This window comes from Coregonus clupeaformis, chromosome 18 (genome assembly GCF_020615455.1).
Source record: "Coregonus clupeaformis isolate EN_2021a chromosome 18, ASM2061545v1, whole genome shotgun sequence".
Taxonomy (NCBI): Eukaryota; Metazoa; Chordata; class Actinopteri; order Salmoniformes; family Salmonidae; genus Coregonus; species Coregonus clupeaformis.
Genome location: NC_059209.1, coordinates 21,023,530 through 21,037,386, shown reverse-complemented (window position 1 = coordinate 21,037,386; position 13,857 = coordinate 21,023,530). Strand labels below are relative to the sequence as shown.

The window sequence follows — 13,857 nt, the reverse complement described above, 5'->3', positions numbered from 1 at the left end:
CAAGCACAATCAATTATTTTGAACTACATTTTGTGGCATGTAATACAGAGTTCTTTTCAATATTTTTTATTTAAAAATACCACACAAATTTATTGATTTCATAGTTGGAAAGAGTTAACATTACATGCCAAGGCATAACATAAGGATACCAGCAAAGGGACATTATTACAACCAGGAGTTCTGTCGGTGTAACCTACCTAGGAAAAACTCCATGCTCTAGTTCTATGCTTCTAGGATGTTAATTTAGGAGACTGGCAGCATTTGACTAGTTGAGTAATTTCCTAATTTATTTGAAGGATCTCCCCAGATCCAAAGATGTCTGCTACTTTAGCAAGTGTATCATGAGTAAATTAAAATTTAGAATAAATAAATATAAAGCTAGAATCCGCATTTACAACATCTATTTTTGGACTTATAAATGAATGATATATATACCCATTGATTCTTGAATATCTATATTACAATCCTGTAAGCCTCTAACTGCGGGGTAGCTCTCAAACTCTAGATGGCATTCTGCCTTCTCCCTACAGTCCTCAGCCATTCGCTTCGCCCACGACTGCCTCATTTGAACTACAATCCCGACACTGTCTTTTAACGTTTAGAAACCTCATTAATCGTTGCTTGCGATACGGCTTTCAAAACATCTGGTCCTTATCTTTCATCAGCGAGAAAGAATCCTTCAAATAAAAAAGATACGTACTGTAGCAGTTTTGCACAGATCCATACAGCTATGGGTGCCTTCATCCAACAAAACTACACTTCCTGAGCTACGCTTACACACAGGTGTTCGGCGCATGCTAGATAGCTAATTAGCATAGGTGGTCACCTCTTGTCTTCTGTAAATAAGCGCATAACATGGAGATATGGCCGTGTGGGAACACTAACCCTATCAAGGTGTGTATCAATGTAACCTTTTGTTTTTAGAAAATGATTTATCGCTCATATGAAAGATAAGGTCGTTATGCTTCCAAAACCGTACCACAAGCGATGCATGTTAATGTTCAGACGGGGATCTTAACAAAACTTCCCCTTACAGAAGACACCTTCGTCCAATGACTCTTGTTTAATGTAATGGAACTGAGTCATGATTATACTCAAAAGAAGCACGTCGTCCTCTTACATGCCACTGTAAACTTTATATTCCGCCGTGTTTTGAATTAATATTTTTTGGAATTCCCTGTATCCTTGGGATACCATGCTGCCACAATGTAAATTATGCAAGCATTTTTTAAATCTGTAAATTGCTACATTACCCATAATGCTCATTGACTGGCGGTCCCAAATTACCATGGCAATTAAGCATCATTCTATGGTGAATGGCCTTCTATTTAGGGCAGCCCAGTAACATTTGTAAAAAACAATGATTTTACTGTGCCCGGTTGCACACAGACTTTTATGGTCACACAAGGTGCTGCCGATGGATTCAAAATGAGTAGCCTAACAATTAGACTATTTACATGGCCCCAGTTGCATTTGCAAACAAATAAACAATTAATAATAGTTGCACACATCTGTTTGGCCTCAAACCGTGGTCTAAACTATAATGTTGATATTATGGATGGTCAGTTCTTGCATCCATAGCTATGTCTATGAATTTGAGTGGTTAATTTCTCCAGGCCCATCCCTCAGCTTTTTACCAAAACAGAGGCGGGGCATATGCTTTGTTATTGTTTCAACTGTGGATTCTAGTTTTAAATAGTCTGCAATTAGTAAATGGCGAGTGTAATAAAGCGATATCAGATCTCGTGTTTTTAACTTCTGTGACACTTAATTCGAATGTTGTATGTACCTCTGTGGCCCAGTACAAGCTTCAGCTTCATGTATAATTTTCACAGGTGTGATCGACATTTAGCCTGTAACCATGTTTGGTATGACAATGACCATAGGATCTGGCAACACAGCACACATATCTGGGACAGGGTCATTTAAATGTGCATTCTGTTACCATCCAAAAATCAAACATATTTTTATTTCTCTAAAATAATCCCATCATCCCTCTTTCATAGGTAGGTCAAATCATTACATAAAATAGTTTTATTGGATAGTTGACAGGGCAGACAAAGCAGTTAGACAGAAAAGATCAATGAACACATCTTTATGAAAGACATCAGATCAGGTGACACAATCACATGGACACCTGTAGACAAATTCAATCTTTTCAGCTTCACATAAGGCACTTTTAGTGACATATCTTTTCAGTGGAGCAGCGGTCAGTGTGAACAACATACAGTACATGAAGACTGATAGAAAGGAAATGGAAAAAATGCAGTGGCACTTTACAAATCACCAGTGAAGAGAATATATTAATATTGGGGTTAAATGATTTGCACAGCACTCCTAATATTACAGTATTCCATGAGAGATGAAATGATTGGCGACAGTAAAACCCAGCCCTTGGTTATTTGAAGGTTCACATTTGACAATGCAGAAAATGCTTTGACAATGACTATGAAGTTACTTTTAGCATGAAGTTAAGTTAACAGACACACAAAGCAAAGGAAAGTATGATTTCCAGTATCATGCCATCTCTGTGCCAGCCAGTGCTTACTAGTGGCAGAGAGATTTTTGTATATATTTTTTACAGACTCAACATGAGGTCACTTCCTGCAACACTTGTGATGTAGGTTCAGACCACCTTCAATGGTAGAGATGATTGATCCAGGAGATATTTGTAGGAAATAATCGCATGTCAATCTCTCTGGTGTCAGCAATCACTGACTCACCCGGAGATGGACAGTGGAACCCATGCTATTGGTTCCCTTAGAACAGCCAATCATCTACTAGAATCTAATAATAAAGACAACGTCTCTCCCTCCTCGACCCGATCACCTCTCCACAGCCCTAAGGTTTTATAAATTCCATGTTCCATTCACATTGTTAATTATATATTTTATTACCCATTCTTTTCATAATGTTGAACAAATGTTCAGAAAATATTTGGAAAAATGTGAATGTATCAAAACCCCTTCTCCCTCCCCACCCAGCTAATAATGTCCCACACTGCAACCCCCAAACTCCCCCCATCACATGAGAGACAGGCCTGAGATAGACCACTCCGAAAGGGGGGAATCAGTCAGAGTCTTCGTCGTCAAGGTATTCATCGGCATTGCTGTGTGTACGTGTGATATCTGTAATAGAACAAATAGGAAGGAAAAGCTTAGGCCAGTAACAGTGGTAGGAGATTCAATTACATTTCATGGAATTAAAAAACATTTCCTCTATTTAGGGACTCATGAGGGAAAAAGTACAACTATAATCCAGTATGGACTGGACTGTACAGTTCTTTGTTGGGGGTTCCTCGTTTTGGCATCTTGCATTCTTAGTAGTGTTATTGAAATGCATGAAATGCCTTACTTAGCAAGTTAAATCTATAAATGAACATGGTGAAAAATAAGCACCAAAGCATATAAATGAACGTGACTAAATGAGAAATTATCATGAACAGTCAATCAACCTGATTGACTGTGTGACAATAAGGGCCTGTTTCCCAGATACAGATTAAGCCTGGTCATGGACTAAGAAACATGTGCAATAGAGATTCCCCATTGAAAGCGCTTTTGAGTCCCGGGACTAGGGCTTTATCAGTGTCCGGGAAACCGACCCAAAATGGCGTAAGGCTTCCACCTTCTGGCCTAAATGACTCACTGCCTCCTTGTTTCCTCTTGATGAGAGAGGCACACTGGGCATTGGTGGCCATCTCCAGAGCCAGCTTCTTCTCGTTGTTCTTAATATCCATCCTGGCATCTGAAACACAAATACAGAAATAAACACAAATATAGAAAATGAAAAACAACCAGACATGCTCATACCAGGGTTGTGGTCAATTCTAAATGGAAGTCAGTCAATTTGTGAACTGACCCCAACCCTGGCTCATACACACACAGAGATGGGAAACGAAACTGGGAAAGAGAGCAAAAAAATATATATATGGAACTTGAAATGAAAAGTAGATGGACTTACTCTTATTCAGTAACATCTCCACTATGTCTGAGTATCCCTTCCAGGCGGCAGCATGCAGCGCAGTGTCTCCCAGTTTATTCTGCAGCGGAACAGAACAGCCCACATGTTAATCAAAGACCTTACCCATCACATCATAGCATAATCCTCATCATATAGGGATAGTTTCCAGGACACAGATTAAGCCTAGTCCTGGACTAAAATGCATGCTCAATAAAATAATCCCTTTTGAAAGACATTTTTTTTAGTTAATCTAGTCCTGGACTTAAGAGTCTAAATAGAGTCTTTAGACTTTAATACTGTATGCATCAATCGCATAAAAAAAAAAAAATCAATCATAACAATTTGCCTAAAACCGCATTTTCCAAAATTGTAAACGGTTCTTCTCACCTGCTGGTTCAACTCAACGCTAGACTGCCCCAGCAAGATCTCCACCACATCTGTCACAAAAACACAACATAACACTGTCATTCATCTCACAACAGTGTGTGTGTGTATGTGTGTGCAGGCTGACATGCATTTGCTCTGTCATTCAAGAAAAAAAGCTGAGTGTGTGTGCGCGTCGGCGCATGTATGAGTGAGTGCATGCGTCTGTGCATTCTGTATTCGCATATCACGGAGTGAACGATGCATGTGTTGAGGTGTGTGTGTAGTAGATGATCTGTTACCTTTGTGTCCTCCGTGGCATCCCCAGTAGAGGGCAGTATTCCCAGCTTTGTCCAGTCCATTAATTCCCACTTTGTTCTCCAGACACTCCCTTAGCCAACTCAGATTCCCTGCAAATCGCAGACGCAAAAGTGTAAATACACACAAATAAACATCTGTATGCAAATGAAGCAAGCATCACACCATTCAAATTCATACAGGTTATAGAAGGTGTATAGCAAACAAACAACAATCAAAATGTAGAGTTTGTTATTGGACTATATAGTAGGTTTAGATTGTTGGTGGTGTGGTGCACAATATTTGCTAATTGGGAAGAGTAAGTGACGCAGCAGGCCTCTTTTGGTGACTCACCTCGTTTAGCTGCCTCGTGCATTGGGTTGTCAATGGACTCTGCCTGCTCGGCCACTGTGGGTTGAGGAAGTCGGACAGCAAAGAGTGATTTCAAGAGAGCAACATGCTCCTTTGAAAACCATAGTTAGGGCATTCATCTATTAAGGCAGGGGTGTACAACCCTGTTCCTGGAGAGCTACCTTCCTGTATGTTTTCGCTCCAACCCCAGTTGTAACTAACCTGGTTCAGCTTATCAACCAGCTAATTATTAGAATCAGGTGCGCTAGATTAGGGTTGGAGTGAACCTACAGGATGGTAGCTCTCCAGGAACAGGGTTGGAGACCCCGGTATTAAGGGGTGCCTACAATGCCTACAGAGAAAGGTTTTGGCAACATGATCAAACACAGAGAACTGGTTTTCTCCATCTAAAGACAAGTTGATGGAATAATGCATTTACTAACATGGATGGGCACCTCTATTGTGATACAACTTCAACCTTACTGTGCAACTAGCCATATGACAATCACATACAGTGTTATGGTTTGTCTACTCACCATAATTGCTTGGGATGAGGCCAGTTCTTCCCCTGCAGGTTCCCTTCCACCAATTGCTGTCACTCTAAGGATGACAGACAGGCAGTGAGAGCCAATGGCAATACAGAATGCTTGCATCCAGTATCTCTGAGGTGAGAGAAAAGACAAACGAGAAAGAGAAAAAGAGAATGGGATACAGGAAAGACAAGAGAAGGAGGAAAAAGAAGTGGGGGATCGAGGAAAAGGTGAGGGAAAAAAAAAACAGAGAGAGGGCCACAGACACAGAATAAATGAGTAAAAGAGAGAAAGGGAGAAAAGTGGACAGGCGGACAGAAAGGGCTGCTAACAGTAACTTACCGTATCAGAGATATACAAGATGTCTCCCTCTTCAAAGAAGAGCTCATCTGGCTGAAAAGCAAAAAAAAACAAATACAATTTTTAATTTGGATTGGTGTGAGGCGAAGTGAAGGGACTAGACGAACCATTAGGAAAATAAACACTAACCGTTCGGGGGTCAAAGGTGAACATGGCTCGGAACACCTTGACCTGGCCTATGAGAGAACAGACAGAGGGAAACGGACATGAGTTTGAATCTATACAACTGTGCAGCGCATCACACAGAAAAAGATCCAGACAGGCTATCACACAAATGTTTCGACATTTCAGATTTTGTTCTATCAGATCCATTCACACAGTCAGCAGACATTGGGTCCTCGTCCACACACTCCAAGGCTACATGGCCTAAGGGCCCCTGAAGACACACTGTTCTAGCTTGTCTCAATCCCAGGGGTGGTATGTTACCAGAGTGGTGTTGAGAGAAAGCTAAACTAGTTCATAGGCACAGAGAAACCAGGGTTGTGTTCATTGGCCTCCCGAGTGGCGCAGTGGTCTAAGGCTCAGTGCTTGAGGTGTCACTACAGACCCCCTGGTTCGATTCCAGGCTGTATCACAACCGGCCGTGATTGGGAGTCCCATAGGGTGGCGCACAATTGGCCCAGCGTCGTCTGGGTTTGGCCGGTGTAGGCCGTCATTCTAAATAAGAATTTGTTCTTAACTGCATAACTGACTTGCCTAGTTAAATAAAGGTAAAAAAATAAAATATAATAATAATTAGGCACAAAACTGAGTGTAACTGGGAGGGGCTACCTCCAGGCCTTCTTGTCCAATAAGAAACATCAAATGAACATGACCCAGGCTTAAAGAAACACTGTTTATGCAGAAATGGGAATCAATTGGGGACTTGAAAACACAGGGGTATGCATGCTTCTATACGTATACACCCTTATGTTATCCTAGGGAAATTGTGTTGCCATAGCTAGGGCTAACAGTGAGGACTTGTGAAGAGCAGAATCAACAACCTCTGCATAATCAAAACACTTTGTGAGAAGGCGTTATAGTTCACAGTTAGCCATTATGTAAATGAAAGCTGAAAAGTACCAGTGGCCTGGCTTTGGCCCCAAGTGAGAGCAGGTCCGCCGGAGCTATGTCCCAGTTGAGACATGGGTGCTGGCCCACGTAGATGGAAACAGAAAAGTCTGAGCCTTTAGGGTAAAACACTGGGATAAATCCTGTATGGAAATGCACCAGAGATTTTCACTCTGTATACACCCTGACTGAGCCACACACTGTTCCAGTGAGAAGCTGCAGTTGAGTTCATAGACAAACCCTGCTCTATTCAGCTCTGTTCCCAGAGTGGTTCTACAGGCCCCATCCTGCCCCTGTGAAACTCTGGGGCCTGTGCTGACTAGCCCATCCACAGTACACTCAGCCTCACAGTCTGGGTGGGGGGGGCTAAGCAGCTTTGCTCTGCATTTCAGGAATGGTTCATTCCTGGTTTAGGAAAAAACCCACAAAAGGTAGGTCTATATCAGAATGACAGTCTTCATGTTTGTAACAATCTCAAATTAAAAGGTGCAAAATTGGAAAAACAAAAAGCAAACCATTGGTGAGTGAGTTTTTAAAATGTCAAGGGATCAACTGCTCTGTGCATGTTACCACCATGGAAGCATAGCAGACCACTGGGTTTCCAGTGCCCCAGTATCTGTGCGTTAGAGATGTTGACGATGAGTATGATGTGTCTCCTCTAACGCCCAGGAGCTCTGATTCAAACTCCTATTAGACAGCTCTGTAAGCGTTATAATGTTAAAATACTTTCGTTGCTCACCAAATATAGAGTTTCGCTGAGCAATTATCTTAATTTACTCCCGTTACGGCCGGTATGTACTTCCAAAAAATGTCCAAATAAAAATGTACAAGCAACCCAAAAAAAGCCTATTCGGCACCTCCATTGTATCACTCATCCGTGCCACGCACAGGTCGGAAGTTTACAACAGCTCAATACATTGGAGGTGCTGAAGAGCCATTTTTTCAGTTGCTTATATATATATACAGTGGGGAGAACAAGTATTTGATACACTGCCGGTTTTGCAGGTTTTCCTACTTACAAAGCATGTAGTGGTCTGTAATTTTTATCATAGGTACACTTCAACTGTGAGAGACGGAATGTAAAACAAAAATCCAGGAAATCACATTGTATGATTTTAAAGTAATTAATTTGCATTTTATTGCATGACATAAGTATTTGATCACCTACCAACCAGTAAGAATTCCGGCTCTCACAGACCTGTTAGTTTTTCTTTAAGAAGCCCTCCTGTTCTCCACTCATTACCTGTATTAACTGCACCTGTTTGAACTCGTTACCTGTATAAAAGACACCTGTCCACACACTCAGTCAAACAGACTCCAACCTCTCCACAATGGCCAAGACCAGAGAGCTGTGTAAGGACATCAGGGATACAATTGTAGACCTGCACAAGGCTGGGATGGGCTACAGGACAATAGGCAAGCAGCTTGGTGAGAATGCAACAACTGTTTGTGCAATTATTAGAAAATGGAAGAAGTTCAAGATGACGGTCAATCACCCTCGGTCTGGGGCTCCATGCAAGATCTCACCTCGTGGGGCATCAATGATCATGAGGAAGGTGAAGGATCAGCCCAGAACTACACGGCAGGACCTGGTCAATGACCTGAAGAGAGCTGGGACCACAGTCTCAAAGAAAACCATTAGTAACACACTACGCCGTCATGGATTAAAATCCTGCAGCGCACGCAAGGTCCCCCTGCTCAAGCCAGCGCATGTCCAGGCTCGTCTGAAGTTTGCCAATGACCATCTGGATGATCCAGAGGAGGAATGGGAGAAGGTCATGTGGTCTGATGAGACAAAAATATAGCTTTTTGGTCTAAACTCCACTCGCTGTGTTTGGAGGAAGAAGAAGGATGAGTACAATCCCAAGAACACCATCCCAACCATGAAGCATGGAGGTGGAAACATCATTCTTTGGGGATGCTTTTCTGCAAAGGGGACAGGACGACTGCACCGTATTGAGGGGAGGATGGATGGGGCCATGTATCGCGAGATCTTGGCCAACAACCTCCTTCCCTCAGTAAGAGCATTGAAGATGGGTTGTGGCTGGGTCTTCCAGCATGACAACCCGAAACACACAGCCAGGGCAACTAAGGAGTGGCTCCGTAAGAAGCATCTCAAGGTCCTGGAGTGGCCTAGCCAGTCTCCAGACCTGAACCCAATAGAAAATCTTTGGAGGGAGCTGAAAGTCCGTATTGCCCAGCGACAGCCCCGAAACCTGAAGGATCTGGAGAAGGTCTGTATGGAGGAGTGGGCCAAAATCCCTGCTGCAGTGTGTGCAAACCTGCTCAAGACCTACAGGAAACGTATGATCTCTGTAATTGCAAACAAAGGTTTCTGTACCAAATATTAAGTTCTGCTTTTCTGATGTATCAAATAGTTATGTCATGCAATAAAATGAAAATTAATTACTTAAAAATCATACAATGTGATTTTCTGGATTTTTGTTTTAGATTCCGTCTCTCACAGTTGAAGTGTACCTCTGATCAAAATTACAGACCTCTACATGCTTTGTAAGTAGGAAAATCTGCAAAATCGGCAGTGTATCAAATACTTGTTCTCCCCACTGTATATAGACATTTTTTGGAAGTACATTCCTGCCGTAATGGGAGTAAATGAAGATAATTGCTCTGCGAAACTCCATATTTGGTGAGTAACGTAGGGTTTTCACTAACAGCGAATTCAGCAGGAGAAGTGCCACCCCCATTCATTTTCAATGAGGGCACGTGGAGAAATGTGCGGGGGAAGGTGAGCGGCGAGAACCCTGCTAGCGGAGCAGTAGAAAAAGTTGAGCTCTACTTTATGCAAATGTTAAGCGAAGTGTTGGTGCGAAGCGTTGTCAAGAGTAGGTGCCACCTCCAGTCAAAATCCACTGTAGCAAACGTATTTTGACATTATAATGCTTGCAGAGCTGTATAATGGACCTTAGGCTTACGCGTGTTTAATGATGCATCTTTCCCCAAACACCACGCAGAGAGAACTGATACGATGTATATAGCCGCAGCCAAAATATGTTTACATTTTGAAAATGTAAACATATTTTATGGAAAAGAGCCCTGCACCATATGCTGCCTTGTTGATGTCATGACCAAGTGGCGCAGATTATTGTTCATTGACTACAGCTCGGCCTTCAACACCATAGTGTCCACAAAACTCATCACTAAGCTTAGGACCCTGGGACTAAACACCTCCCTCTGCAACTGGATCCTGGACTTCCTGACAGGCCGCCCCCAGGTGGTAATGGTAGGCAACAACATCTGTCACGCTGATCCTCAACATAGGGGCCCGTCAGGGGTTCGTGCTTAGTCCCCTACTGTACTCCCTGTTCACCCACGACTGCGTGGTCAAGCACGACTCCAACACCATCATTAAGTTTGCTGACGACACAACAGTGGTAGGCCTGATCACCGACAACGATGAGACAGCCTATAGGGAGGAGGTCAGAGACCTGGCAGTGTGGTGCCAGGACAACAACCTCTCCCTCAACGTGAGCAAGACAAAGGAGCTGATCATGGACTACAGGAAAAGGAGGGCTGAACACGCCCCCATTCACATCGATGGGGCTGTAGTGGAGCGGGTCGAGAGCTTCATATTCCTCGGTGTACACATCACCAACAAACTATAATGGTCCAAACACACCAAGACAGTCGTGAAGAGGGCACGACAACGTCTATTCCCCCTCGAGACTGAAAATATTTGGCATGGGTCCCCAGATCCTCAAAAAGTTATACAGCTGCACCATCGAGAGCATCCTGACCGGTTACATCCCCGCCTGGTATGGCAACTGCTCGGCATCCGACCGTAAGGCGCTACAGAGGGTAGTGCGTACGGCCCAGTACATCACTGGGTCCAAGCTTCATGCCATCCAGGACCTCTATACTAGGCTGTGTCAGAGGGAGGCCCAACATTTTTTCAAAGACTCCAGTCATAGACTGTTCTCTCTGCTACCGCACGGCAAGCGTTGCCGGAGCGCCAAGTCTAGGTCGAAAAGGCTACTTAACAGCTTCTACCCCCAAGCCATAAGACTGCTGAACAATTAATGAAAATGGCTACCCAGACTACTTTCAAAAAAGAAAATTACACTGCTGCTACACGCTGTTTATTATCTATGCATAGTCCCTTTACCCTTACCTACATGTACATATTACCTCGACTAACTTGTACCCCTGCACATTGACTCGGTACCGGTACCCCCTGTATATAGCCTCATTTTTTATTTTATTGTGTTACTTTTTTTTTTAAACTTTGGTTTATTTAGTAAATATTTTCTTAACTCTATTTTCTTAAAACTGCATTGTTGGTTAAGGGCTTGTAAGTAAGCATTTCACGGTAAGGGCTACACCTGTTGTATTCGGCGCATGTGACAAATAAAATTGTATTTGATTTGAGATGAGCGCTCCTCACTCACTGCTTTTGCCCGTTGACGTCACGGGCCATAGCCCGGTGCCCCGCGGCTCAGCATAATCGAATACGCCCATTGGCAACTTTGTATTTGTAGTCAACTTTGTTCTGAAGTTATCCGCGGTCACAAAGAGACAGTTAAACCATATGGTTGTATGTTTAGCGAAGATCTTCTGTGTATAAGGTGACGTGGAAGGGCAAAAAGCTTCTAAAGACGAACGTTGCTGTTATACGACTGGTCTGAGGCAGGCGTTAGATTACGAGCGTTTTCAAGTGCAACTTTAATAAAGATGGTTTTGGGAAACAGCTCGATTTAGCTATGCTCCTACACAGGTTCTAACGATGAATTTAGCCTTACGATATATTTTGGGATACCGGGCGTTACATAGGAGACACGTCATGCTCATCGTCGACATCTCTAATGCCGCGTTCACGTACTAGTCAGAACTAGTACGGCAGGTAGCTTAGTAGTTAAGAGCGTTGTGCCAGTAACCGAAAGGTCGCTGGTTATAATCCCCGAGCCGACTAGGTGAAAAATCTGTCGATGTGCCCTTGAGCAAGGCACTTAAGCCTAATTGCTCCTGTAAGTCGTTCTGGATAAGAGCGTCTGCTAAATGAAACTAGGCAACTCAGTCTTGCTAACTGGTTGTAATTATACAGGTGCCGTGTTCAACCAGTTGTGGCATTTCACACATATACTGGGGGGCAGATTTCCAGTAGACAGAACCAATATGCAATATGTAGCTACCAATATAAAATGTATAACATTGGCTTAAGCAAAACAACTCCACACAACATTCTGGAAGCCTTTGGGATGGGACTGCAACCATTGCCTGACATACACTTCTGTGAAATGGGGAAGTCACATTAGCCATGATGACCTAGCCATGGGATCTACATCTAACTAGCTAACTTTGGATCTAGCTACTTCGTAAAGTTAGACAATAGCGGCCACATAACTACGCACAGAAGGACCACGGTGAGAAGAGGACAGAGACAACTGAAATCTCACTGAAATGTTCAATTATTCAAGGAGATCACTGGTCAAGCATTTGGCTAGCTAGTTCGCTCGCTAGGTGTGTTACACTTGCTTGATGCCGGACGGGAGAGGAAGTAGCTAGTTAGCTTAACGTTATCTAGCTAATTATCACGCAGTTAATCGAATACTTACCTGGTTTGGCTGGCTTGGGAGGCGGTTTGGACATTTTTGGACTTTAAAGAGTAGTTACGCCGTATCTTTTCTGAAAACGTTGCTTACTGTCCTAAAATAAGAGGTACTTTCTCACTTCCAATAAGGAAGTAGGCTACTGTCTGACATAACCTGCTAGGCGGAAAACTAGCAGTGCGCATGCCCACAGAAAAATGTCTACTATTTTGGTTAAATATTGGTCAAATATGTTCTAGTAGCTAGGTAAATATAATTGGATAGTGTTGTATTATAGCCTAGACACCAAGAAGCTTTAGCTTTTCCCAGCTAAATGCAAAAATATTATCAGCCCTGAAAAATGGCTACTAATGTCTTCGCTATTATCCTTATCAACGAGTAGAAATGGACTGATGAAAACAGGACTTTGCACCTAAAATAGCCCACTTCAAAAATTGGTTGATTTAGTACATTTTGCGTAATTAATGATCCTAAAGAATGTAGCGCATATAGCTAGCTAATGTTTTATTTTGAAATGTTAATTCATTATAATATTTCTCTGCACCCACTACAGATTTTGTCCCAGGACAGGGCAGGGGTCGTGCATCGTGGATCCCTTTAAATGGTGACGTATTTAGGCAGGACAGCGAATCCGTTCGTCCTGCCGTGGAATAGCGGAACCACTATCAGGCAATGGACCGACTGTCATAAAAGTCCTGTAACATTAGCCCTGTTTTTATAATTTCTCGCAATTCTGCACGAGGTTTATGTTACCCGCATTTGTCAGCAATTCAACTGGACCATTTCACAACCTCTCAACTAGCTTCAGCCATGAGGACCCTTGTCGTTGGAATAGGAGGGTAAGTGTTACTGTACGTGCTATTATTTGAATCTGATCTGAAATTGTGTGAGACGAAACCTTGTTATTTCAGAATCATGACCCTTCAATCTGACCATTAAATCTGAAATATACCTACATTCTTTTGGGCTTTTCTTTTGGACATTGGGGTAGTTGACCGCCTTTTTTTGTACATAATGGCAAACACAAATATAACTTCATTCAAATCAAATGAAATCAAATTTAATTTGTCACATACACGTGTTTAGCAGATGTTATAGCGGGTGTAGCGAAATGCTTGTGCTTCTAGCTCCGACAGTGCAGTAATATCTAACAATTTTACAACATATACCCAATACACACAAAACTAGGAAGGAATGGAATTTAAGAATATATACATATATGGACAAGCAATGACAGAGCGGCATGGACTAAGATACAGTAGAATATTATAGAATAGAATACAGTATATACATATGAGATGAGTAGTGCAAGATATGTAAACATTATTAAAGTGACTAGTGTTCCATTTCTTAAATTTAAATTGGTTAAAATTGTGACATTA

The 13,857-nt window shown here is 42.4% G+C and overlaps 2 protein-coding genes across 5 annotated transcripts in view; one reads left to right on the top strand and one right to left on the bottom strand.

Annotated features, from left to right (window-relative positions):
- Positions 1–2,019: 2,019 nt before the first annotated feature.
- LOC121551979 (osteoclast-stimulating factor 1) lies at positions 2,020–12,634 on the bottom strand. The gene is made up of 10 exons (XM_041864664.2): positions 12,482–12,634; positions 5,991–6,037; positions 5,844–5,894; positions 5,508–5,571; positions 4,975–5,028; positions 4,626–4,733; positions 4,348–4,397; positions 3,961–4,039; positions 3,646–3,744; positions 2,020–3,128 (listed from the first exon to the last, which is right to left on the bottom strand). The coding sequence occupies exons 1-10, from the start codon at positions 12,513–12,515 to the stop codon at positions 3,070–3,072; spliced, it is 645 nt and encodes a 214-aa protein (XP_041720598.1). The 5' UTR covers positions 12,516–12,634; the 3' UTR covers positions 2,020–3,069.
- A 255-nt stretch (positions 12,635–12,889) lies between these two features.
- The window catches only part of LOC121551980 (nicotinamide riboside kinase 1), a 28,843-nt gene continuing 27,875 nt past the window's right edge, over positions 12,890–13,857 (top strand). For 3 of the 4 annotated variants that reach the window (XM_041864668.2, XM_041864665.2, XM_041864666.2), the window contains exon 1: positions 12,890–13,314. In XM_041864668.2, coding sequence (XP_041720602.1) covers positions 13,286–13,314 — 29 coding nt within the window. In that variant the 5' untranslated portion in view covers positions 12,890–13,285. Of the gene's footprint in view, positions 13,327–13,857 lie in introns of all 4 variants that reach the window. The other variant, XM_041864667.2, reaches the window with a different exon arrangement.